General features: G+C 45.0%; 1 protein-coding gene across 1 annotated transcript; it reads right to left on the reverse strand.

Annotated features, from left to right (window-relative positions):
• Positions 1–481: 481 nt before the first annotated feature.
• Positions 482–27,245, reverse strand: LOC135009246 (thiol S-methyltransferase TMT1A-like). The gene is made up of 3 exons (XM_063952258.1): positions 26,592–27,245; positions 1,899–2,138; positions 482–691 (listed from the first exon to the last, which is right to left on the reverse strand). Exons 1-2 carry the CDS (start codon positions 27,090–27,092, stop codon positions 1,902–1,904), a joined length of 738 nt encoding a protein of 245 aa, XP_063808328.1. The 5' UTR covers positions 27,093–27,245; the 3' UTR covers positions 482–691; positions 1,899–1,901.
• Positions 27,246–27,820: the final 575 nt, after the last annotated feature.

Consider the following 27,820-nt stretch of genomic DNA (forward strand, 5'->3'; position numbering starts at 1 on the left):
CCAATATGGACGAGATTGTCCATACAGTGCTATGGAGCCGGGTGACAGGGGGAGTGTAGAAACTTCACTCCCTCCCACTGCGCCGGGTCGCCGGTCGGCCGTATCCGCCGTCGGGCAGCTCGGCAGCGGATCGGTGTGTAGGGCCCATCCGATTATAAACTCTTTTTGGCTGAGCTATCTTTACCATCTGTTTCATGTCCATTGTGTCATGATCACCTCCATGTACAGGGCTACACAATGACAGCTATTTATAAATATAGCATAACAATAATTCATTAAGCAATGGCTAAATTAAAAAATGAATAAATAAGTACCCAATGCTGATCGGATCTGATGGAATAAAATCCAGAGTAGTTGCTAGGTGTGGCACTGGTTTCAGCAGACTTTTCCGATCAGTGCGTTCTCTAAGACTGGGTGCCCTCCTTGCTTGGCGGAGAGGTGTTGGTAGCCCATGAACCATACACACAAGTAAGAGAAAAGGTTTGTTGTAGGTAAAAAGTTTATTTACCATAGTAATAAAACATTCACACTTAAACTGAATCCAAACTCTTAGCGATCCAGATATAATTTTTCTTTTTCTTTTATGCTCCCAAACTAAGTCCATCATCTGCTGTATTTTTGTAAGTGCTGAGAAGTTTGTGGCAAATTAGTTTCCATAGTATTTCATCATCTTGTTGTTTTCCAAGTATTACTGTCGATTCATAAAACCAAAAAGAATAAATTGTAAGAATAAAAGAAGAACCCCCCCCCACCCCTCCCTTCCCACCGCACACACAGACACACACATAACAGGAAAATAACCTTATGAATTGGATCTTAATATTTCATGCATCTGGTATGATTAACAAATTATGTTTTGGTTCCACAGAGCAGGCAGCAGATTCCTTTTGTGACATTATCTATCTCTACAGCCGAATAGTATGTGGTTTGCTGATTAAATAAAGCTTTAGTATTTTATATTGAGAGACTTATTAAACTCATGGCAAATACTAATATTTCTGTCTGCACCTGATAATTTGATTAAACCTTCTGCCTGTCTTTCTACAAATGCTAGAATAACCTTTAGACTGTTCGCTCTCATTAGCAGGGACCTCTTCTCTTATATGCTTTTCTTTCCCTCGCTTATACCATCATCTCCTTTGTATGACCAACAACAGCACCAAACCTTTGGGTTTGGCCACCCCGCTGCTCATATGGATATTACGATTACTACTGTAGCAATGTTTATACACTTACCCATGCTCTGCAATGTTTTATACTGTAAGTGACTTTCTTGGTTTTTGTTCATATTGTTTCGGTTTATCTACTCTTTAAGGTGCTAAGGACCCCTTTTGGTGCCATATAAAAGTTGATGAAGATACTACTACTACTACTACTTCTTTCACAGATCATCATCTGTAGAAATCTATCACCCTTGCAAAGTACTGTTGGGTTTATGGCTTGATCCCAGCCCTCCATTTGGTTTGCGATAAACATACCGACATCAACAATGTACTGCTCAGTGCACTACTACAAATCATTAAATCTAGCATCGGCCAAGAGTTTTATAGAGAGGCAGCTCTGCCTTCAGATCCGTATTAAGGTGGCTAATGTATAATTGCAGTCGGGTGCAAGATAAGTTTACACCTAATGACATCCGGTTTTACTCCTGTCACATGCACTCGGCATAGTTTGTGTTTTTCATTTTTTCCTCTGTCTCCACCCCTCCATCCTTTTCATCTATCTGTCTCATCCCCTTTTTCTCTCTTCCCCACTTCTCCCATCTTAGTAAGAGGGGTCAAAGTTTCCACAAACTGTCACCATATGCAAAATTTATTACATCATTTTTATCAGCAGTCAGTTATATAAATTGACTTTATATTATATCAAGCAAGTCCAATCTGTTATTGATGACATACCACTTATTTTACAGCATACCCAACAATGTGGGGTTTGACTGGGTTCCAATTAAATGGTGCAATGATGTGTCTAAGTTTCACTTGTGAAAAATTGGCTTTTTCCAGGTACTTCCATGTTTCCTTTGTAAGTTTACATCCATCACCTATGTATTTCCAAGTTGGATCCAAAATGATCTGGAAAAAATAGTTCCATGAGGAAGGATTTGCAGTAACGTGCTCCAAGAAATAATACGCTCCTCCCTGAAATGAAACATTTGAGAGGTCAGAAAAAAGGAGCACTAATGTATATAGCCAAATTATTGCTCTCTAGTAAAAACAACAAGTAAAGCAGAACAATACAACCATGTAGAAAGACAAGCTGTCTTAGCACAACCACTGTACATTCTGCTTTTTGTATTGCCCACCCTCCCAAGTCAACCATTGGTGGTATGTGGCTGCAGGTTTCCCTAGTTTGACAGCTGGAAGAGGAGAGAGCTCAGCCCCCCTTAGTTGTGTGACTCAAAACTGTATTTCTCATACCTCCTAGAGGATCCTGGGGATGCTTCAAGAACCATGGGGTATAGACGGGATCCGCAGGAGACATGGGCACACTATAAGACTTTGGGTGTGAACTGGCTCCTCCCTCTATGCCACTCCTCCAGACTCCAGTTAGATTCTGTGCCCAGTGAGACTGGATGCACACTGAGGAGCTCTCCAGAGTTTCTCGAAAAAAGACTTAGTTAGGTTTGTTATTTTCAGGGAGACCTGCTGGCAACAGGCTCCCTGCATCATGGGACTGAGGGGAGAGAAGCAGACCTACTTCTCTGAGTTCAAAGGCTCTGCTTCTTAGGCTACTGGACACCATTAGCTCCAGAGGGTTCGATCACTTGGTGCGCCTAGCTGCTTGTTCCCGGAGCTACGCCATCACCCCCTCACAGAGCCAGAAGACAGAAGCCGGGTGAGTATAGGAAGATCATAAGACTTCAGTGACGGCAGAAGACGGCGTTTGAGGTACCGTGCAGTGGTCGCGCTGCGCGCCCTGGGCAGCATTGAACCCTCAAATAGCACTGGCGTAAGTAAAAACAGTGCCTAGGCACTAGTTACAGGACCCCCGCCAGTATAAATATGGAATTCAAGCTGGACTGAAGCGCGCCATGTAGGGGGCGTGGCTTAGCCCTCACAGCTCTGACCAGCGCCATTTTCTCTTCACAGAAGCTGCAGAGACGCTGGCCCTGACCTCCACACTGCTGTACAAGTAACAGGGTGCAAAACGGGGGGGGGGGGGGGGGGGGGAACAAGTGATTTGGTGCTAATTGTTTATATAATTGTTTATATATATAAAGCGCTAATAGGTCTGGGCAGTCTTTTTACTTGCTTCAGTACCGGGATAGGCGCTGGGTGGTGAGCTGGCAGAACTCCCTCTGTATCTCTCTTACAGGCTTTGTTGTGGGTCTGTCTCCTATAGCCCCAGTGTGGTTGTGGGTGTCGGTACGTGTGTGTCGACATGTCTGAGGCTGAGTGCTCTTCCCAGGAGGAGGCTGGAGTGGGGACAGAAAATACTGTGAGAGTGACCGGGTCGGCGCCGCCGACGGATGATTGGGTAAATATGTTGAGTGTTTTAAATGCAAATGTGACTCGGTTGACTAAGAGATTTGATAGATCTGAGTCTAAGAACCAGACATGGAGGAAATCCATGGAGGATGCTTTGTCACAAGCTCAGACCCCTTCGGGGTCACAGAAACGTGCATTTACCCAGATAGCTGATACAGATCCCGACACGGACAGTGATGCCAGATTAAATCCAAAACTGGCTAAGAGCATTCAGTACATGATTGTGGCAATAAAATAAGTGTTGCATATAACAGAGGACCCTGCTGTCCCTGATACAAGGGTCTGTATGTATAAAGGAAAGAAACCTGAGGTAACGTTTCCTCCATCTCGTGAACTGAACGCTCTTTTTGAAAAGGCTTGGGAAAATCCTGACAAGAAGATACAAGTTCCCAAAAGAATTCCAGTGGCATATCCGTTTCCATTTGGGGACAGGGAAAAGTGGGCGTCAACCCCCACGGTAGACAAAGCTTTATCGCGTCTATCCAAAAAGGTGGCGCTTCCGTCTCCTGACACGGCAGCCCTAAAGGATCCTGCGGATCGTAAGCAGGAATATACACTAAAATCCATTTATGTCACTACGGGTTCCCTACTCAGGCCTGCCGTTGCTTCGGCATGGGTGAGTAGTGCTATTGAAAAGTGGGCAGATAACTTGTCATCTGAGATAGATTCCCTAGACAGGGATAGCGTGCTTTTGACTCTGGGTCATATCAGGGACGCTGCAGCATATTTAAAAGAAGCTGTAAGGGATATTGGCCTTTTGGGATCAAGGGCCAATGCGATGGCAGTCACAGCAAGGAGAGCATTGTGGATTCATCAATGGAATGCTGACACTGACTCTAAGAAGGCGATGGAGTCGTTACAGTTTAACGGTAGTGTCATGTTTGGGGACGGCCTCACTGACCTGGTGTCTACGGCTACCTCCGGTAAGTCGTCATTTTTACCTTATGTTCCTGCACAGCAGAAGAAAACGCCTCACTATCAGATGCAGTCCTTTCGGCCCAATAAATTAAAAAAAAGGACGAGGGTCCTCCTTCCTTGATGCGAGAGGAAGGGGAAGGGGAAAAAGGTCACAGGCTGTGGCAAGTTCCCAAGAGCAGAAGTCCTCTCCGGCTTCTACCAAATCCACCGCATGACGCTGGGGCTCCTCTGCGGGAGTCCACACCAGTGGGGGCACGTCTCAGACTTTTCAGTCACGTCTGGGTGCACTCGGACCTGGATCCTTGGATAGTATAAATAGTAACCCAAGGATACAGATTAGAGTTTCAAGACGTGCCCCCTCACCGATTTTTCAAATCGGCCTTGCCAGCTTCTCATCTAGAAAGGGAAGTGGTATGCGCAGCGATACTAAAGCTGTGTCAAAATCAAGTCATTGTCACGGTACCCCGTCACAACAGGGGGAGGGTTTTTATATGAGTCTGTTCGTGGTCCCTTAGCCGGATGGCTCAGTCAGACCGATTCTGAACCTAAAATCCCTAAATTTCTTTATGAAAAGGTTCAAATTCAAAATGGAATCTCTCCGAGCAGTGATCTCCAGTCTGGAGGAGGGGGATTTTATGGTGTCGGTCGACATAAAGGATGCTTACTTACACGTTCCCATATATCCTCCACATCAGGCATACCTGAGGTTCGCGGCTCAGGATTGTCATTACCAATTTCAGACGTTGCCACGGCACCACAGATTTTCACCAAGGTTATGGCGGAAATGATGGTCCTCCTGCGCAAGCAGGGAATCACAATTATCCCGTACTTGGACGATCTCCTCATAAAGGCGAGATCCAAGGAGCAATTGCTGAAGAATGTTGCGCTCTCACTGACGATTCTGCAACAACATGGTTGGCTTCTAAACTTTCCGAAATCACAGTTGGTTCCGATGACACGCCTGTCGTTCCTGGGTTTGATTCTGGATACAGAATTACAGAGAGTTTTTCTTCCAGTGGAAAAGGCTCTGGAAATAGAGAACATGGTAAAACAGATTCTCTGAAACCAGCAAAAGTGTCAGTTCTTCAATGCACTCGGCTGCTGGGGAAGATGGTGGCGGCCTACGAGGCCATTCCGTATGGCAGGTTCCATGCCAGGGTCTTTCAGTGCGACCTGTTGGACAAGTGGTCCGGGTCTCACCTGGACATGCACCGGAAAATAATCCTATCTTCCAGGACCAGGATCTCCCTTCTGTGGTGGCTGCCCAGTTCTCACCTTCTGGAGGGACGCAGGTTCGGGATTCAGGATTGGATCCCGGTGACCACAGATGCAAGTCTCCGAGGCTGGGGAGCAGTCACAGAAGGGAGAAACTTTCAGGGAAAATGGTCAAGCCAGGAAGCTTGTCTACACATAAACATTCTGGAATTAAGGGCCATTTACAACGGCATACTGCAAGCGGAACATCTTCTTCGCGGTCTGCCAGTCTTGATTCAGTCAGACAACAGAACAGCAGTGGTGTACATAAACCACCAGGGCGGAACAAAGAGCAGAGCGGCGATGGCCGAGGCCACGAAAGTTCTTCGCTGGGCGGAAAGACATGCAAGCGCGCTGTCAGCAGTCTTCATTCCAGGAGTGGACAACTGGGAAGCAGACTTCCTCAGCAGACACGATCTCCATCCAGGAGAGTGGGGTCTTCATCAAGAGGTCTTAGCAGAAGTGACAAGTCGTTGGGGAGTTCCTCAAATAGACATGATGGCGTCCCACCTCAACAAGAAACTTCAGAGATATTGTTCCAGGTCGAGGGACCCTCAAGCAATAGCGGTGGACGCCCTAGTGACACCGTGGGTGTTTCCGTCGGTCTATGTGTTCCCTCCACTTCCACTCATTCCAAAGGTGATAAAGATTATAAGAAGAACAAGGGTTCAGGCGGTACTCATTGTTCCAGACTGGCCAAGGAGGACCTGGTATCCAGATCTTCAGGAGTTGCTCATAGAAGATCCCTGGCCGCTTCCTCTATGGGAGGACCTGTTACAACAAGGTCCGTGTGCGTATCAGGACTTACCGCGGCTGCGTTTGACGGCATGGCAGTTGAATGCCAGATCCTAGCCAGAAAGGGTATTCCCAGTGAAGTCATTCCCACTCTGCTTCAGGCTAGAAAGGAAGTAACGGCGAAGCATTACCACCGTATTTGGAGAAAATATGTGGTGTCTTGGTATAAATCCAAGAAGGCTCCTACGGAAGAATTTCAGCTGGGGCGTTTGCTCCATTTTTTGCAAGCAGGTGTGGATGCGGGCCTAAAGTTGGGCTCTATTAAAGTACAAATTTCGGCCTTATCTATTTTCTTTCAAAAAGAATTGGCCTCCCTTCCAGAAGTTCAGACCTTCGTGAAAGGTGTGCTACACATCCAACCTCCATTTGTGCCCCCAGTGGCACCGTGGGATCTTAATGTGGTATTGCAGTTCCTGAAATCTCATTGGTTTGAACCTTTACGTAAGGTTGAGTTAAAATTCCTAACTTGGGAAGTAGCCATGTTGTTGGCTTTGGCATCCGCAAGGCGGGTATCTGAATTGGCGGCTTTGTCTCACAAAAGCCCCTATTTAAATCTTCCATGCGGATAGAGCGGATTTGAGAACTTGTCAGCAATTTCTGCTAAAAGTGGTTTCATCATTTCATGTAAACCAGGCAATTGTGGTGCCAGTGGCTACTGACGCCTTGGCGGAGTCAAAGTCTCTCGATGTGGTCAGAGCTTTGAAGATCTATGTCGCCAGGACGGCGCAGCTTAGAAAAACAGAGGCTCTGTTTGTCCTGTGGGCTCTCAACAAGATTGGGGCTCCTGCTTCTAAGCAGACTACTGCGCGCTGGATCTGTAATACGATTCAGCAGGCTCATTCTACGGCAGGATTGCCGTTACCGAAATCGGTAAAAGCCCATTCTACCAGAAAGGTGGGCTCATCCTGGGCGGCTGCCCGAGGGGTCTCGGCATTACAGCTTTGCCGAGCTGCTGCTTGGTCAGGATCAAACACCTTTGCGAAGTTTTACAAGTTTGATACCCTGGCTGAGGAGGACCTCTTGTTTGGTCAATCGGTGCTGCAGAGTCATCCGCACTCTCCCGCCCGTTCTAGAGCTTTGTTATAAACCCCATGGTTCTTGAAGCATCCCCAGCATCTTCTTGGACGTATTAGAAAATAGGATTTTAATACCTACCGGTAAATCCTTTTCTCTTAGTCCGTAGAGGATGCTGGGCGCCCGTCCCAGTGCGGGCTGTATCTGCAGTTTGGTTATAGTTACGCTCGTGTTGCGTTGAGTTCAGTCAATCTGTGACTGTTGTTGGTCATGCCGTTGCATGCGTTGTTGTTGAATGCCATGTTGTACGGCGTGTTTGAGGTGTGAGCTGGTATGTATCTCACCTTAGTTTTAAAATAATTAACTAATTCCTTTTCCTCGAAATGTCCGTCTCCCTGGGCACAGTTCCTATAACTGGGGTCTGGAGGAGGGGCATAGAGGGAGGAGCCAGTTCACACCCAAAGTCTTTTAGTGTGCCCATGTCTCCTGCGTATCCCATCTATACCCCATGGTTCTTGAAGCATCCCCAGCATATCTACGGACTAAGAGAAAAGGATTTACCGGTAGGTATTAAAATCCTATTTTTCTATCTACACCAGTGGTTCTCAAACTGTGTGTTATGGCACCCTGGGGTGTCTCTGGACACTTGCAGGGGTGCCTTGGATTGGTGGTCCAGGACCAATTTAAATTATTTATGGTCAGTGTAATAGGCAAAACCAGTGCTGGTGGCTTCTAATCATAAAATATGTGGCTAAACAGAAGCAAATCTTGTACCTTACCACACAACTGAACCGGGTTAACTACGGTATGCCGGCGGTCGGGCTCCCGGCGACCAGCATACCGGCGCCGGGAGACCGACCGCCGGCTTACCGACAGTGTTGCGAGCGCAAATGAGCCCCTTGCGGGCTCGCTGCGCTCGCCACGCTATTTTATTCTCCCTCCAGGGGGGTCGTGGACCCCCACAAGGGAGAATAAGTGTCGGTATGCCGGCTGTCGGGATCTCGGCGCCGGTATACTGTGCGCCGGGATCCCGTCAGTCGGCATACTGAAGACCACCCAACTGAACCTAAGGATGACCTATAAACACAATTTACTTAATGTAATATTTTTTTCAAAATGTCTCAGTAAGAAACGTTTGTTCTAGGGGTGCAGTGAAAAAAATTCTGTAATCTAGGGTGCAGCGATTCAAAAAAGTTTGGGTACCACTGATCTACATACTGAATGGAGTTAATAGTGTGATGCATAGTGTAAATTGATAGATTTCTGTGTGAATAAATATGGACAGTTGTTTTTTTTTGTTTGTTTGTTTGTTTGTTTTACCAACTTGGAATCAGTTATTTTATTGACCAAACAACCAAATAAGACAGCGCTTCTCACTTTGTATGAATTAGATTTCTTTTACTTTTAAATATACGCAATTAATACAGTAAGATACCGGCCAGTATCAATATACACATAATATTAAAAAATACAATAAAAACAATTGTTTAGAGTAATTCCAAAACTAAGAAATTTTATTTAAAGCGCATTGGTATCATCAGATTACCATCCATATATGTTATGGCATAATCCCAATGAAGCTCTAAACAAACAAACAGTTTGATTATACTTTCATTTTCAAAACAATTTTTAACCATACACAATCTGATTGTTAGACCCACGTCTAACTAATTCAAGGTGTTAATCAAGCAAGCAGCAGATGGTTAATAATAAAGTCTGCATATGCAAGGAATCAGATGTTAAATAAGCGAGTGATTAGTGAAGTAAGCAGCAGATGGTTACTAATAAAGTCCGCATATGCAAGGAATCAGATGTCAAGCAAACGAGTGATTTGAAAGCAGAGATAATTGCTTTAGAATCCATCCATACTAATAGGCAGTTTTTTAGTATACTTTGTAGATTGTTAGTAATATGCTGGCATCTAAAACCAGCTGATCCCAAAACAATTGAATGAATGGCAAATTGAACACTACAGTCCCAAATCCACTTTAGAGTACATGTACCCAAATTTGTACCTCTCCTAATTATGTTGTGGGCATTGCAGCCTCATCCAAGGAGTATAGTGGATAGTGGAAGATCTGTGCGGCGTGTTCTTTACAGGTGCCTCTCCTCCGTATTACCAGCAGCTGGATCTTCAGTGCTGCTATAGGTAATAAGATGTGGTTTTTAGCCAGAAATGAGTCTCCAAACGCGTTTCTCCGCCTACCCTCCGGTCTCAGCGGCTTCCTCAGTGTATAATTATATCTCCTCCATCAACTGGGCTTTAAATACCGGAGTTGCCGGTTCGCGCATGCGCAATAGCGCTCGCGATTCAAGCCTCGTTTTCATCAGCGCTCACTTCCTGAGCATACATGTCGTTATGGATACCGGAGTTGCCGGTTCACACATGCGCAGTGGTGCTCGCAGTTCAAACCTCGTTCTTATCAGTGCTCACCTTCCCGAGCATATATATCATCATTCTCTGATCCAAGCCTCCTTTTTGTGTTTAATTAACCACAGATCTTTACAGTGTTCTTATTTCAACCCTAATTTATATCTTTATTTACTATAAACCATAACATGTTTCACTCTACAGTGTCATCTAGTGGAATAACACAATATGGCACAACTGACCTATATATATATATATATATATATATATATATATATAGAGAGAGAGAGAGAGAGAGAGAGGACAAATTAAATAACACAATTAAAATAACACAAATAAATAAATACATAAATATATATATATATATATATATGGAAAGAGGTATATGAATTATGTATGTTTCACTAAACCCATTAAATTCTACTGTATCATTTAGCCCAGAGGGCATTAAAGTCTCCATTTTATGTATCCAATATGCCTCTCTTCTGCATAATCGATTATACCGATCACCTCCCCTTATGGTGTTTTTGATATGTTCTATCGCAATCATGGTGCAATTGTCAAAGTTAGAATTTTGACACTGTATAACATGACTAGATAATGAATGTTTGGCTCCTTTCAAAACATTTCTTCTGTGTTCCATATATCTCACATGCATAGTGCGTGTAGTCCTCCCTATATATTGAGCTCCACATTTACAAGTAATTAAATAAATGATATACATTGATCCACAATTAAGAAAGTCTTTGATCTGAAACACCTCACCAATATTAGATGAAGTATAGGTTATACTTTTTCTCAACACATTTTTGCAAGACAAACAATTTAGTTTCCCACATTTGTGGAATCCCGGTGGTTTCATAGGTATCCACATCCCCTCCAATGAAGGCTTCTTTTTTGCTCTCTCAAAATGACTGGGTACTAAAATGGATCGTAAATTTTCTGCTTTTCGAAAGATCATCCCCCTCCTATGATCTAGCTGTGGTTTCAATACCTCGTCCATCATCAAAAGGGACATATTTCTTTTTATAGTTTGTTGAATCTTATACGCACAGCTATTGTATTGTGTGACAAACATCATATTTCTTTTTTTATTTATTTCATTATCCATCCCCAGATTATTCTCGGTTTTTCTTTTTTTAGGTTCTAGCAATACAGCTCTATCGAGCTGTTCCACTTCCCGTAGAGCTCCCTCTAATAATGAGGGTGGATAACCCTGTTCTTTAAAGGATGTCATAAGTGCATTAGCTTGTATCCTGTACGTTGATACAGATGAACAATTTCTCCGTATCCGGATAAATTGACCCCTGGGGATATTATCTTTCCATTCTTTTTTATGTGAACTACTATACTGAAGATAATTATTTTGATCAACTTGTTTAATATATGTTTTGGTTGTCAGTTTTCCCTCCTCTACCGTAAGTGCTATATCAAGAAAATTAAGTTCTGTGTTACTATATGTACAGGTAAATTTTAACCCATAACTATTTTTATTCAAACCTTCAGTGAAACTCAATAATTGATCTAAAGTGCCCCCCCAAATAATAATTAAATCATCTATAAAACGGCCATAGTATATCAGATTCACGCCGAGTCCACCTCCCCAGACATGTTGGTCCTCAAAGACCCCCATATAGAGATTGGCCAGACTCGGCGCGAATCTGGCTCCCATGGCCACACCCAGTGTCTGTAAATAATATTGTGAGTCAAATAAAAAATAATTGTGTGTTAGTATAAATTTAATTGATTTAAGCAGAAAGGCACGCAGAGCGTCCGAGGTATCACCTTGTGATAAATACTTTTCAACCGCTTTTAAACCCCCAATATGTGGAATATTAGAATATAGTGATTCCACATCACTCCGGTATCCATAACGACATGTATGCTCAGGAAGTGAGCGCTGATGAAAACGAGGCTTGAATCGCGAGCGCTATTGCGCATGCGCAAACCGGCAACTCCGGTATTTAAAGCCCAGTTGATGGAGGAGATATAATTATACACTGAGGAAGCCGCTGAGACCGGAGGGTAGGTGGAGAAACGCGTTTGGAGACTCATTTCTGGCTAAAAACCACATCTTATTACCTATAGCAGCACTGAAGATCCAGCTGCTGGTAATACGGAGGAGAGGCACCTGTAAAGAACACGCCGCACAGATCTTCCACTATCCACTATACTCCTTGGATGAGGCTGCAATGCCCACAACATAATTAGGAGAGGTACAAATTTGGGTACATAGCTTACTGTACTCTAAAGTGGATTTGGGACTGTAGTGTTCAATTTGCCATTCATTCAATTGTTTTGGGATCAGCTGGTTTTAGATGCCAGCATATTACTAACAATCTACAAAGTATACTAAAAAACTGCCTATTAGTATGGATGGATTCTAAAGCAATTATCTCTGCTTTCAAATCACTCGTTTGCTTGACATCTGATTCCTTGCATATGCAGACTTTATTAGTAACCATCTGCTGCTTACTTCACTAATCACTCGCTTATTTAACATCTGATTCCTTGCATATGCGGACTTTATTATTAACCATCTGCTGCTTGCTTGATTAACACCTTGAATTAGTTAGACGTGGGTCTAACAATCAGATTGTGTATGGTTAAAAATTGTTTTGAAAATGAAAGTATAATCAAACTGTTTGTTTGTTTGTTTGTTTAGAGCTTCATTGGGATTATGCCATAACATATATGGATGGTAATCTGATGATACCAATGCGCTTTAAATAAAATTTCTTAGTTTTGGAATTACTCTAAACAATTGTTTTTATTGTATTTTTTAATATTATGTGTATATTGATACTGGCCGGTATCTTACTGTATTAATTGCGTATATTTAAAAGTAAAAGAAATCTAATTCATACAAAGTGAGAAGCGCTGTCTTATTTGGTTGTTTGGTTTCTTACATTTTGGGGAAATTTGGATCAGTTCCCCGAGATCAGCTGCTCTCACTCTGTAAGTGACAGCGCCAGGTGTATATATTGGTATTACTTGGTTTAGTTATTTTATTGATCACAGAACCAGACACCCAGGTATATAGAAAAGAATCTTTTTTTTCCACTCAAATTTAATATGGGTGCAGTATGGTATTCCGGCGGCCAGCATACCGGCGCCGGAATACCGACCGCTGGCATACCGACAGCTGGGCGAGCGCAAATGAGCCCCTTGTGGGCTCGCTGCACTCGCCACGCTGTGGGTACGGTGGCACGCTACGTGCGCCACGCTATCTATTCTCCCTCCAGGGGGGTCGTGGACTCCCATGAGGGAGAAGAGGTGTCGGTATGCCGGGTGTCGGGATTCCGGCGCTGGTATACTGTGCGCTGGTATCCCAACAGCCGGAAAACCGAAGACCACCCATTTAATATAGATTTACAACAGTTTGCATGGATTCCTTTTTTAATTCGCTGTTGTGTGGGGAAGTGGCAAAACTTCTGTGAGCAATTAGTATAGATATTTTGTAGCATTCAGTACGTTTGTTTTTCTTATCATAATATACTGAGACTATACCATTGTGATATGCAACCTATAAGGAGCCCTAAAAAAAAACACAACAACAATAATTTGGTTTTGGCTAAAACAGAAAAAGAAAATCTCTCTAACATCTCTATCCTCTACAGCGAGCTAAAAGCTCTGATGGAATACCTCCTTTAACTGCGTACCGCAGGTCTAGGCTTAATAGTGTACTCAGAACTGTCTGAAGAACATATTTGATCTCTGATCTTGCAAGGTCCAATCCTCATTCTCATCACCCTTTACCAACTCTGCATATATTCTGATTACACTTGTCTGCTAGTAACCCTGACGGGATGTAGTTATGTGACTGATGTTCAAGAGACCGACAGTCACATAACCTTCCCTTGCATCCTGAACAATTAAAATACCGATAGTCGGATGAGACTATTCCCACTCATGAGTGTCCACGACACTCACAGAGTGGGAAAAGAACCCGCAAGGGACTTTGTTACACCCCCCCCCCTGCGTGGCATTCTGCGTCTGGGATCCCGGCGTCGGGATGCTGACCGACAGGATCCCGGCCGCCAGTAACGCGGCCCCAACCCACCCTGACCACATCTCGCATTGTGACTTTGAATTTGTGCCGCCTGTCATAACCTCTGACTTCCATTTACAGTTTTGTATCATTATTTGACTTCTCAGGCTGAAATGGCTAGCAGCACAGTTGGTTTACACACTCGCGGCTAAATGTAATGCCTGCAATAAGCAGGAAGTGCGGGTCTGGCCAGATTTTTAAAGCAGCAATCATTTAGACGGCATAACCTGCCTAGATTTACATGGCATAAATCTGGTTATGCCGTGCAAATGATTGCCACTATAAAAATCTGGCACTTCCTGCTTCACGTAGGCTATTACATTTAGCCCTCAGTCTCTTACATCTTACTCATTATGATAACTATGTAATATCAAGCAGGTCTACAACATGGATGGACTACAACAGTGATGAGACCAGGAGACTGCCAGTCACATTACCTCCCCCTACATCCCGCCCCCTCAGCATGCTGACCCGCAGGGACTATTCCCACTCGTGGGAGTCCACGACACCCATAGCTCGCAAGGGGTTTGCTGCGCTTACACTCCCCCACCGGCATTCTGAGTCATCCCATGTAGTCTCTATGGGTATGGGTCGTTGGATAGACACAACTTAGGTCGACAATCATTAGGTCGACCAAGGATGGTCGACATGCATAAGGTCGCCAGGGGCAATAGGTCGACATGGTCACCGTGTCCCCTCGCTTCGGGCAAGGAAAAAATCCAAATAATGAAAAAAAAAAGGGGAAAAACTCATGTCGACCTTTTCACCTGTCGTCCTAGTACATGTCGATCTAATGTCCACGTCGACCTATTGACCATGTCGACCTAATGCATTTCGACCTTCAGTGGTCGACCTAATAATTGTCGACCTAAGCTGTGTCGACCTAACGACCGTATCCGTCTCTATCTCCTTTGTTGTAGATTGTAACACTTATTTAAAAGGTATGCCGATACGTTATTACAAAAAAAAGTTTCCTTTTGGTTGATTAAAAGTTTTAAATTAGCTAACTACTGATATTAAGAGTAATGTGCGGCCCTTTTGAAGGTTGGTGGGGCCCTTTTGAAGGTTGGTGGACCATCTAATTCGGCCCTGAATTTTACCAAGTTGCCCGTCTCTGGAATTCAATATTAATTCAATATTAATAGCACCAATTCCAAATGTAACTTGCCACAATCTGTTGGACCAGCTGCCCAGATAACCCACTTTCCTGCGAGCCCTAACACATTCACCACTAATAGTAGCAGAAAAAGGTTACACTTTCAGGTTCCAAATGTGCACTGTAAGGGCTGGATCTCTCTTTGGAATCCCATCCTTGCAGTGGGCTAAAGAAGGCTTTAGTTCCCACAGTCAAGCTCTGAAAACGGGATGCAGGTAAAATACCGGCTGTCGGGATCCTGGCGTTCAGGAGACAGATGTCGGAATTCCGACAGCCGGTGAAATACCAACGCCCGGAATCATTACTACCTATAGGTATTCCTACTCCCACTCGGCTGGTGGGTCCACGCCACCAACAGAGTGGGAATATAACCTGTGGAAAGCAAAGCGAGCCACCGTACCCGATGCATGGCGAGCTCAGCGAGCCCACGAGGGGACTAGCTGCCTTCGCTTCAGGGATTTTGACAGGCGGGATGCTGACAGCCGACATCCCATCTGCCGGTAATACATATGTATTCCTTGAAAACATAGGGCCTGATTAAGGGAAATAGACTAGTGCATTCGCAGCGGTGATCCCGTACACAGCTACTGTGCCAATATACTGTATGCTAATGCTGCCACCTCCAGAAAATGTATTGAGACACCCACTGGTGGTCTTGCAAATATTAGCATCTGCATGCAAACACGCAGTTGTGGTCGTAGAGCCTCAGGCCATCTGACTAACCCTATGATCACACAAATAGAAGCAGGAACTGAGACGCTAGCACTATGTCAACTTGCCTACCTGACCCTCTCCATGAGGGAGAAAATGCTCTGTTCCTGGGCTTTCCTGGTAATGTATGATTGCCATCACCTGTGGTGAGCTAGGTAATTGATAAGAAAGGTGTTTCACCACAGGTGATGGCAATCATACATTACCAGGAAAGTCCAGGAACAGAGTATTTTCTCCCTCATGGAGAGGGTCAGGTAGGCAAGTATGCACTATGGTGGTCATTCCGAGTTGTTCGCTCGCAAGCTGCTTTTAGCAGCTTTGCACATGCTAAGCCGCCGCCTACTGGGAGTGAATCTTAGCTTATCAAAATTGCGAACGAAAGATTAGCAGAATTGCGAATAGACACTTCTTAGCAGTTTCTGAGTAGCTCCAGACTTACTCGGCATCTGCGATCAGTTCAGTGCTTGTCGTTCCTGGTTTGACGTCACAAACACACCCAGCGTTCGCCCAGACACTCCTCCGTTTCTCCAGCCACTCCCGCGTTTTTCCCAGAAACGGTAGCGTTTTTTCACACACTCCCATAAAACGGCCTGTTTCCGCCCAGAAACACCCACTTCCTGTCAATCTCATTACGATCACCAGAACGAAGAAAAAACCTTGTAATGCCGTGAGTAAAATTCCTAACTGCATAGCAAATTTACTTGGCGCAGTCGCACTGCGGACATTGCGCATGCGCATTAGCGACTATTCGCTCCGTTGCGACAAAAAAATAACGAGCGAACAACTCGGAATGACCCCCTATGGGCCTAATTCAGAGTTGATCCCAGCAGCAAATTTGTTAGCAGTCGGCCAAAACCATGTGCACTGCAGGAGGGGGGGGGGGGGGGGGGGGCAGATATAACACATGCAGAGAGAGTTAGATTTGGGCAGGGTGTGTTCAAACTAAAATCTAAATTGCAGTATAAAAATAAAGCAGCAAGTATTTACCCTGCACAGAAACAGAATAACTCACCTAAATGTTATATCTGCCCCCCCCCCCCCAGCAGTGTACATGGTTTTGCACAGCTGCTAACAAATTTGCTGCTGAGATCAACTCTGAATTACCCCCTATGTTTTCTGCATTTAAGATCGCAGATATAGGCAGAGACATGCCCCAAAACTTGCCTGCACTTTTGCAGCCACACCTGTAACCACCCCCAAACGGTCCCTAACTGCCAATTACTTTGCAAATAAATCCTCACTAGGAGCAACATCACAAAGCTACCTTGGCACCAGCACAGTCCAACTGAGACGCATTCTCAGCCAGCCGATAATTGCTCAACTGTAATGGGCCCTACACACTTACCGATCCGCCGCCAAGCTGCCCGACGGGCGACCCGGTGATGGGGGAGTGAAGTTTCTTCACTCCCCCCGTCTCCCAGCTCCATTGCACTGCATGCTAATATGGACAATCTCGTCCATATTGGCCTGCATGCATAAGCGACGGGGCACTAACGATTAACGAGCGCGGGGCCGTGCATCGTTAATCGTTGGTGCCTACACACTGCATAATATCATACCAGACTGCGTAGGACAGATAGCAGGCACTAGGGTATGGCATCTTACTGAAGCTAGCAGGAGTCGCAGGTGGGAATCGAACAAATACTGTTATAAAGTGGATAACGCGCAAACAAAAAGAAACAGGAGGAATGAAATGATTTTCAGCAGTGTGCCAATTAGTTGGCACCCGGCAGAGCAATTCAATTATTGCTACGTTCGGCGTGCATTCTATGGGTGGACACAGTTCTGCTAGCTGGCTAATGAGGCGGTGAGCAGAAATGTGTGACAAGTCTATGGTTATGGTGCCCTAACCAGGACTAAAGCCATCCATTTACTCTAATCCACAGCTTTAGTCGTAGGTTAGAGTAAATGGACATTTTATTACACTGTGAGAAGGCTGGAGTTGAGGAGTGGCTAATCTTGAAACAGTTAAAATACCAGAGAATAAGATAAGCAAGATCTATAATTATTCATGCCTTCAACATAAAAAAGATTTGCAAGACTCATTCGGGTTAATGCAGAGTTGCCATCACACCTGCACTGCATGCATAGAAATACATTTGCATATTTGCCCTTATGCAGAGTGTATACCACACCTCCCCTATATATCTGCTTGTGAAAGTAGCCATCTTCATTTACACTATCCCTTAACTGGTGCAAGAGATCCAGCCAAAACCAAATAGATCTCTGTATATGCACAATACTGTATAACCCACAATTCCGTCTGCATGCCAATGATGCGCCTTCACTCAACTTAGTCTACATGTGAGCGCTCTATTGTCACCCAGCAATGCCCCTTAGGCCCCAAGTGGAGTGTGTATACCTTTCTAAATCACCTATAGATGCTCAGAGCTGGGTATGCTCAGATACAGAGCATGCGCAGCGATACAATTTGCAAGATCTGTCCACAAAACTGTCTTGCGTGCAGCTCTGCATCAGCCCTACTGAGTTTAGATACACTAGGGATGGCCATAGACCACTGGTGTGGTGGTCTATGGATGGTTTTATATGTTCCCCCCTCCCCATCTACGGCATACCAACGATGTTTAAGAACATCGGCTGTCGAGGACCAATATTGTAGGTCTGCGTCAGGGACGTGCAGTCAGGGGAGGCAGTGCCTCCCCTGTCATTAAATGATTAAAATAATATAAAGAAGATACTTATGACACATATGACACTCTGTGTCATAAGTATCTCCTTTATATTAATGTAATCATTATCCCTGTCTAAATGGGGTTGGGAGGCACAGATCGTGGTGCCTCCCGGTCAGATAGGGAAAGGTATGGGGAGCGGGGGGCGGGAGCGGGCAGGGCCTAGCAATGGGCATTAAAAGCAGCAGGCAGGCTCATGTCATAGAGAAGGATCAATCAGCTGTGTGATAACAGTGCAGATAATTCTGTATAGAATCTAGATCATCACTGACTGTGTTATAGTATAGAGTATACAGAGCTGAGGCACAGATAATGTATATTACAGGACCTTACCTAGCCAGAGCACAGGAGGATTAGGAGCATGAAGGCAGCGGCAGTGCTGTGTGCTCTGTCGGAATCGAGCTGTCTGAACTTCCTGGTCAGGTCCTGGATAGGTCACCTGATCATCATTGAGGCAGATGTAGTAGCTGCCTCTAGTGGTCGTTTTCTCTGTGAGATTATTGGCAGCGGCAGAGCCCCGACCCCTGCACTAGGCAGTTCTTACTATCACAGGGGAGGCTGAGCTGGATGCTGCCTCGCTACTCTCTGTGTTTTCCTGGAGCACTGCTACACGTGTGAGTTTACACTATAAAAATTATTTGAGAATACAAAGTTTATACTTATAAGTTAGAAATATTTACTTTGTACTGTCCAGATCATTTTTATAATATAAACTCTGTATCTGTTGTATTACAGGTGAGGCACTGCCTCCCCTGACTGCACGTCCCTGCTGCAGTGCACCATTCATGCTGCTCTCTAGGTCTATTAATGTTGCACATTACTAATCTGCAATTGTGTGGGACCCTCCCATAGGCATATCATACTTGTTGTTTTTTGATAAATGGATTACTGTACAAAAGTGTTGGGCAAGGTGATAAATGAATGCCCTCGAGTAGCCACTTGCACATCAGGAGCTGCACTGACTGTAATCTGGTATGTACAGTACTGCATGTAGCATACTCTGCACATTTCTACTGTATGTGATTAGTGGGAGTGACCAATCTGAATGGCCTAGGTGGGACCTTTAGCTACAGTATGTGTCTGTTATATAGAATGCAGTAAAGTGTGTGTATAGAACACTGCAAGGTGTCTCCTGTAGTTTGTGTTGTTTTGTAGTGTTGGCCTCTAAAACTGAAATAACATTAACTGCAATTTTTGTTATTATTTTTAGTTTTGTGTGTGATTTTCACATAATTTCCAATACTTTGTATGCTCCCTCTTCATCTTATATGCGCCCTACACACTGGGCGATGTTGCAGGGTGATATGAACGTTCTCGTTCAGTAATGAACAAGAAATCATTCATATCGCTGAGTGTGTATGCACCATAGATGAACAATGCGAGTTCCTGCATCGTTCATCGTTGGTTTCCGTCGTTTTGCAATGCAAGTCAATTTGGGCGATATCGAGATCGATCATCGTCAAAATTGCTTCCATCGCCCAGCGTGTAGGGTGCATTATACTAGAGTAGGTATCAAACTGCTTACTGGCTGAGATGATCAGCTGCTGCTGGGCTGTACACTCACTGGGTGTTTCAGGGGTTATTAACATTGCTGTCTAATGGTCACTTCTCCAGATTCCAAGGTATGTATAGGTGCCTCTATACTCTTCTCTTACAAAGCCTGCAAAAAGGTCACATCAAGTGTTGTCTGGTAATTTGGGTAAGCTGCAGTTGTTTTATGTGAAACAGTTGTATGTGTGTTAAGCCCCGTACACATGGGGGGTAATTCTGAGTTGATCGCAGCAGGATTTTTGTTAGCAGTTGGGCAAAACCATGTGCACTGCAGGGGAGGCAGATATAACATGTGCAGAGAGAGATAGATTTGGGTGTGGTGTGTTCAATCTGCAATCTAAATTGCAGTGTAAAATTAAAGCAGCCAGTATTTACCCTGCACAGAAACAAAATAACCCACCCAAATCTAACTCTCTCTGCACATGTTATATCTGCCCCCCCCTGCAGTGCACATGGTTTTGCCCAACTGCTAAAAAATTTCCTGCTGCGATCAACTTGGAATTACCCCCATGGTGCGATTTGTCCTTACCATTTTGACTATATAGTCAAAATCATAAGAAAAGTTAGTGCATATTGCACCATGTGTATGTTCTTGCGATGCCGATGCGCGCTCCCGTGGGATCAACATCGTAAGACAAATACACTGTGCAGGCTGGGCTGTTATTGGCTAGATTGGAGGCTCATGCCTCTGGGCAGTTTCTAGCCAATATCGTCCATAAGCCTAAATCGTGTAGACACCATCAGACTGGTAACCTGATAAATACAGTAATGATTTATTGTAAGCTTCAGAGGCAGGTTAAGCCTTACATATTTATTGCTAGCCAGACTTTTAAATTCTGTAAATCATCCTGAGGTTTTAGTTCTGACCATACAGCGGCACCAGCTTGTTAGTTAAGTGACTAAAGTCCAAACTGCGGCCCTCCAGCTGTTGTGAAACTACATATCCCTGCATGCCCTAACAGTTTTGCTGGGATGTGTAGTTTCTCAACAGCTGGAGGGCTGCAGTTTGGACATGCCTGCCCTAAGGGGTTTATTTACTAAGCCTTGGATGGCGATAAAGTGGACGGTGATAGAGTACCAGCCAACCAGCTCCTAAATGCCATGTCACAGGCTGTGTTTGAAAAATGACAGTTAGGAGCTGATTGTCACTTTAGCAGTTTTGTTTGGAGCTTCTGTACAATGAAAAGCTAACAAAATGTTATCGGGGTGAAGTGTGCAACACAGCACAGTCCTCCCGGAAAAACGCCTCTATTGGGTTCATATATGTGTGTGTAAATCTGGCTCTGATGCAAGCCAGTGCCTCCCCAGCCATTTACCTCACCGCAGGTCACTGGTGTGTACCCACCTTTAGTAAATATAGCCCCAATTCTAATTCTTTAGTGTTCTCTCTAGGATACTTCTTTATGCTTAGATGATTTGTAGAAACGTTAAACATTATATATATGGTCCATATTTCCCAAACTCTGTGCTTAAAACACCCTAAAAGTCCTGTTTTAAAATGACATCCATACTTAATCACAGGTGATGTAAGGAACGTCCAATATTATATTGAAATGGACATGATTCAAATTTGTATTATTCTGATTGATGTACCAATGTATTATACCAGTTAAATGTCTTTGCATGTCAAACGGTAGAAAGTTAATTGATCTGCTGTTATTTCATTATAGCCACAGAACTCCAGAGACAAGATGCTAATCAGCTCTAAGATCCAGAGTATGGGACAGGAATATGTGAATAAATACCGCAGGGGTCCACCCTGCGACCTAGTAGAGACACACTGGAAATCCAGGTGTGATACTTTCGCCTTTCTTAATGTAAGAACGATTCAGGATATTTAAACAGGCCTCATACTACAGTTGTAAACCTTAGCCCAGAGCTTCAAACAAACAATTAAAAGATAAAGCTATCCGCCCCTGCTAAGAAACCCCACAGTGCAATCTGAGACTATTTACACTTTGGTTGGATTAAAGTACTCCCAAGAGGGTGGGGGCTGGGGGCGAGCTGCAGCATATGTTTAAATATGAGAAACTCTTGATGCAAAACGTTCATTGGGGGTCATTCCGAGTTGATCGCTCGCTAGCTGCTTTGAGCAGCAATGCAAATGCTAGGCCGCTGCCCTCTGGGAGTGTATCTTTGCTTAGCAGAATTGCTCAAAAATCTTTTCCTGCAGTTTCTGAGTAGCTCCAGACCTACTCCTAGATTGCGATCACTGCAGACTGTTTAGTTCCTGCTTTGACGTCACAAACACGCTCTGCGTTTCTCCAGCCACTCCTGCGTTTTTTAGCACACTCCCGGAAAACGGTCAGTTTCCACCCAGAAACACCCACTTCCTGTCAATCACTCACCGATCAGCAGAGCGACTGAAAAGCTTTGCTCGCCCCTGTGTAAAATTGCTTAGTCTTGTGTGAAATTACTTGGCGCGTGCGCCCTGCGGCCCATACGCATGCGCAGAATAGCCGATTTTTATCCTGATCGCTATGCTGCGAAAAACGTCAGCAAGCGATCAACTCGGAATGACCCCCATTATCGTGAATGGGTCTAGATGATCATAATGAAACATACCTACCAGAAGAGACTTCACCTCAATCAGCATTCAGCCCTGCCTAGGTGATAAGAACTTTGTACCTTTTTTCCCTATTTTAATTTCTTGAGATTGTGATTACGTGTGTGACTATTTAAACTATTATATTCTTGTAACTTTCTTTTTTTCTGTAACAATAAACTTTGAAGTTTTGACTTGGATAAAATATCTAATCCTAGTTCTTGCTGTCAGTATTTTTACACCCCAGGGACGTGCAGTCAGGGGAGGCAGTGCCTCCCCTGTCATTAATGATTAAAATAATATAAAGAAGATACTTATGACACATATTCTGTGTCATAAGTATCTCCTTTATATTAATGTAATCATTATCCCTGTCTAAATGGGGTTGGGAGGCACCGATCGTGGTGCCTCCCGGTCAGATAGGGAAAGGTATGGGGAGCAGGGGGCGGGAGCGGGCAGGGCCTAGCAATGGGCATTAGAAGCCCATTGAAATAACATAGGAAAGCGGCACCATTAGTGGTGCCGCTTTCACACAGGGACGTGCTTTCAACCTATGAAAGCACGTCCCCTGTCAGTCCGACCACAGTGATTGGCCAGCGGATCCGTCACTGGATCCGCTGTCAATCACTGTTGTGGGCGCGGCGGAGGTGCGGGTGTCGGCGGAGGTGCTGGCGGCGGAGGTGCGGGTGTCGGCGGAGGTGCTGGCGGCGGCAGTGGAGGGTGGGTGACGGCGGAGGTGCGGGCGGCGGCGATGCAGAGTTTGGCAGCGGAGCGGTAACCCATTTCAAAAATGGCGCCTCAGCGTCATTTTTGAAATTGAAGATGGCCGCCGCGAGCCAATCACGGCTCGCCGCGTCATCGCTCCGCCCCCTCTGGCTGACTTATATAAGTCAGCGCGAGGGAGCGGCTGTCAGTCCGACGGCGGAGGAGGAGCGGAGAAGAGCTCCTGAAGGCTGAAGACGCCGGAAGTCCTGGATGGGCGGCGGCTATGCAAAAGAGCTTAGCAGCCGCCGCCCACCAGGTGAAGACGCTGGAAGTCCTGGGGAAGGCGGCGGCCATGCAAAAGAGCTTAATGGCCGCCACCTCCCAGGTGAAGACGCCGGAGGAAGACGCTGGAAGCCCTGGGGAGGTGGCGCCCCCCAGGTGAAGACGCCGGAAGCCCTGGGGAGGCGGCGGCCATGCAAAAGAGCTTAAAGGCCGCCGCCCCCAGGTGAAGACCCTGTCAAATAAACTATTGTTTTTTAAAGAGACTGGTGTTTTTATTTTAATATTTTCTTTACAGGTGGAGAACAGGTGCCAGCAGGCCATTTATGTCCGGGCATGCTGGCACTTGTGGTTCTCCATGTGCCAGCATGCTGGGGCAGGCTTGCTGGGACCTGTTGGCCACCTGTAAAGAATAATATTACTGTTCTTTACAGGTGGACCACAGGTGCCAGCGGGCCATTTATGTCCGGGCATGCTGGCACTTGTGGTTCTCCAAGTGCCGGCATGCTGGGGCAGGCTTGCTGGGACCTGTAGGGCACCTGTCAAGAACAATATTAACAATGAACCCCGCACCCACCGCCACCAGGGGTGCGGGGGATAACACTGGGCTGTCAGCCCAATGCTGGTTGTTGCTCGGGAGAGGGACCCCATTTTCATTTTTTGGGGTCCCCACTTCCGAGGAATTCTAGCCCTGGGCTGATTGGTTGAGGGGGGGGCAGATTAATGTTATGGCAGGGGGACCCCACACCGAGTGTCTCCTCTGCTATGGCATTAGACCCCCCTGGCTGGTTCTGCCCGGTGCTGGTTTCACGAATGTGGGGGGGGGCTACACTTTTTTTTTTTTACCCCACTCTATGGGGGGGTGGCGGTTGGCTGCTAGTGCCTCCCCAGCCACCGACCTCACCGCACGCCACTGGTCTGCGTATATGCTTCAAAGCACCCAGCCAGCGAAAGCTCAACCATTGAGAGTTTAAGTCCATCGTCCATCACTGTTACACCCCCATTTATAACAATCTGCAGATGTTAAAATATGTAATCTAGTGTTAATTCTAGCACCCTGCACCAGTCACAACATATGCAGTTCCTCTTTTCTGCCTGGGGAGTTGCTCTCTGCTCTGGTGCATCTAGCACACTCTGGTCTGTATCTCAGTGCCGAGATACAGACCAGAGTGTGCTAGTAGCACCACAGCAGAGCGCGACACCCCAGGTAGGAAAGAAGAACTGCAAGAGTGCTAGAATGAACACTATGGGGGGAATTAAATTGTTTAAGCATGCCTGATCTCCCATCTAAAGTTACAGGAGATCGCAGGGCGATATTCAATTGTCCCCCCTTATCACGCCCATATCAGTCGCATTTAGCAGCATAAAGCTGCAAAACCTGACTAAACGAATGAGTGTGAAGCAAAAAGTCCCATTTGGGCGCCCAAACAATTCACTTTTTGCGCATTTCAGCTCACCACCCCCGGTGACAGCGAGCTGAAATTAAGGTCTTAGACCCGCCGGCAGAAACATTTAAAATAGCTGCTGGTGCGGGCACGGGGAACTGCGATAACATTTGAATTAACACATCTTCTGATAGATACAAAATAAAATCAGGGATTCTTTTCATTACTGATCTATTCAACTGCAAACGATTAAACATTACATACTAACGCTAACTATGAATCATATTTCAACATTGGATAGGATGCATAAATAAAATAAAAGCAACATATGCATGTTAATACTACAGGCTCAGATTGACATTTTCGGCTCTTTGGACACTTTTTCTGTGCCAACCCACCTGCTGCCAAAGACCTCTTCATAAGATCCATCAACAGAATGAAGTAATTCAGACTAACGATTAGAAGGGTATGGGTCGCTGGGTCGACTCAAATTAGGTCGACAGTCATTAGGTCGACATGCATTAGGTAGATATGGCCATTAAGTCGACATGTACTAGGTCGACAGGTCAAAAGGTCGACATGTTTTTTTTAAAACTGTTTTTGGAGTCGTTTTCTTCGTAAAGTGACGGGGACCCCAATTAGTGCACTGTGTTCGTTCGCCATGCTTTGGGCAAGGTGTGTCGCTTCACTCGGCACAGGTTACCGTTCCAATCGTAGTCCACGTGGATCGTTAAATATGAAAAAATCCAAAAAATTTGAAAAACTCATGTCGACCTTTTGACCTGTCAATCTAGTACATGTCGACCTAATGACCATGTCGGCCTATTGACCATGTCAACCTAATGCATGTCGACCTTCAGTGGTCGACCTAATTAATGACTGTCGATTGGTTCAAGTTCAGAACATGGCCCCCTTGAGGTTAGTATAACTAAACTGCTAAATAACATCAGTAAACTTGTTTAGAATATTAATTAAACTAATTTAACACTTCAATGTCTACAAATTGCTAATGTAACACTTTATTTACTTAATATTCAGGACAAGATTACTGATAATCTGAAGCAGTTTAGGTATGATAACCTCAGGGGGCCCCATGTTATGAACTTGAATAGAATAGATCACAGTTATTAGCATGCAACACAACAAAGTTATGCACAAAGTGAGCAAAGACTTGTCCATGCCACCTTAGGTCTGGGCCCAAATTATATAAGGTGACTAATGTCCTGGATGTAACACTAAAACACCTGTCCTCAGCTGCATCATGCACGGGCCCTTTATACATTATATGGGCTCGATTCAATTCAACGTGGACTGAATAGTGCCGGGAATTAGCTCCCGGTGCTATTCAATTCAGCGCGATGTAACGCCAGACGAGAGGGTTTCTTCTCGCACCCCCGGAGGAGTTCGAGCAGAAATCCGACAAAAGTGCTGGTGCGATGCTGATTTATGCCCTTAGCGTGACGGAAACAGCATAGCGCCAGGAACTTTAGTCGGAGAATGCCGGTTCTCGCGACAAAACACCCTATTTAGTCTGCGAGAACCAGCGTTCTCCGACATGACAGCGAGTTGAATTGAATAGCACCTGGAGCTAATTCCTGGCGCTATTCAATCCGCGCTGAACTGAATCGAGTCCTATATGTTTTTACACAGCACTTTTTATATGGTTGTTTGGACTCACAGGCTTCAGAACCCGACGTATTTCTGCCAGGATCCCTTCAATATTGTCCACAGAGCACAGGACCAAGGTGCAGATTACCACATCCATGGAACCACTTGCGACTTGGGGCATGATCTCCCCTGGGGCAATTAGAAAATCCTGGAAATGCACATGATCATTCTCAGCCAGGCTCTTACTCAAATACTTCTTGAAGTTAGGGTTGGGATCGACACAGGTGACCGTGCATCCTGAAGGATAAAACTGGAAATTTGCACCGGTGCCGCAGCCAAGCTCCAGGACCTTCAGTTCCCCAGAAGGGCCTTTAAAATCACTCATGTTGCTGAATAGTTGTTTCTTGTGTTCTCTCATGTACTTGTTGTAGGTATTTGTCATCCTGTCCAGCAGGAAAGGCATCCACTTCTTAGCCATCGGTTCCCACAGACCCAGCAAGGCCAGGATGTGTATTGGAAAAGCAATAACACAAACACATAGCTGAAAGAATAGTATGTGCAGAGCCATCATCCTCACTTGCAGTTGCAGTAAGCAGCACCTCTAGTCTGCTCTCTCTGCCTGATGGGTCACTCACAGGAGCAGATCTGTCAGCAGAGGGGTGTTCCTGGAGTGTGGGCTGTCCTTCTATTACAGCTCAGCCAGAGAACAAACCCTGGGATAGATGTATTATTAACCTGGAGAAGGCATAAGGAAGTGATAAACCAGTGATATGTGCAAGGTAATAAAGGCACCAGCCAATCAGCTCCAATATGTAAATTAACAGTTAGGATCTGATTGGTTGCTGCCTTTATCACCTTGCACATATCACTGGTTTATCACTTCCTTATGCCTTCTCAAGGTTAATACATCTGCCCCCCCTGTATCCAAGAGACGGACGCCACCCTCAGACAACTTGTGACACCGACCTTTATGCTAATTACACACAATATGCTTATAGCAGAAATTTGCAATATTTAGCATGTAATTAAGAATACTGTGACACAATTTCTGATTAAGCAAATTCAATACACAGCAGCATGCTGCTATCCTGTAACAGATAAGAACTTTCGGGATACGGTCATTAGGTCGACACCACTTAGGTCAACAGTCATTAGGTTGACCACTATTGGTCGACATGAATTAGGATGACAGGGTCACTAGGTCGATATGGTCATTAGGTTGACATGCACTAGGTTGACAGTTAAAAAGGTCGACATGAGTTTTTCAAATTTTTTTTCAATTTTTGAACTTTTTCATAC

This window comes from Pseudophryne corroboree, chromosome 2 (assembly GCF_028390025.1).
Source record: "Pseudophryne corroboree isolate aPseCor3 chromosome 2, aPseCor3.hap2, whole genome shotgun sequence".
Lineage (NCBI taxonomy): Eukaryota > Metazoa > Chordata > Amphibia > Anura > Myobatrachidae > Pseudophryne > Pseudophryne corroboree.

Excerpts from the sequence above, each read along its gene's own strand:
- LOC135009246 (XM_063952258.1), bottom strand. The coding sequence starts at position 27,092 with ATGATGGCTCTGCACATACTATTCTTTCAGCTATGTGTTTGTGTTATT. Across the intron at positions 2,139-26,591 it reads TACGTCGGGTTCTGAAGCCT|GGAGGAGCGTATTATTTCTT; the intron begins GTGAGTCCAAAC and ends GTTTCATTTCAG.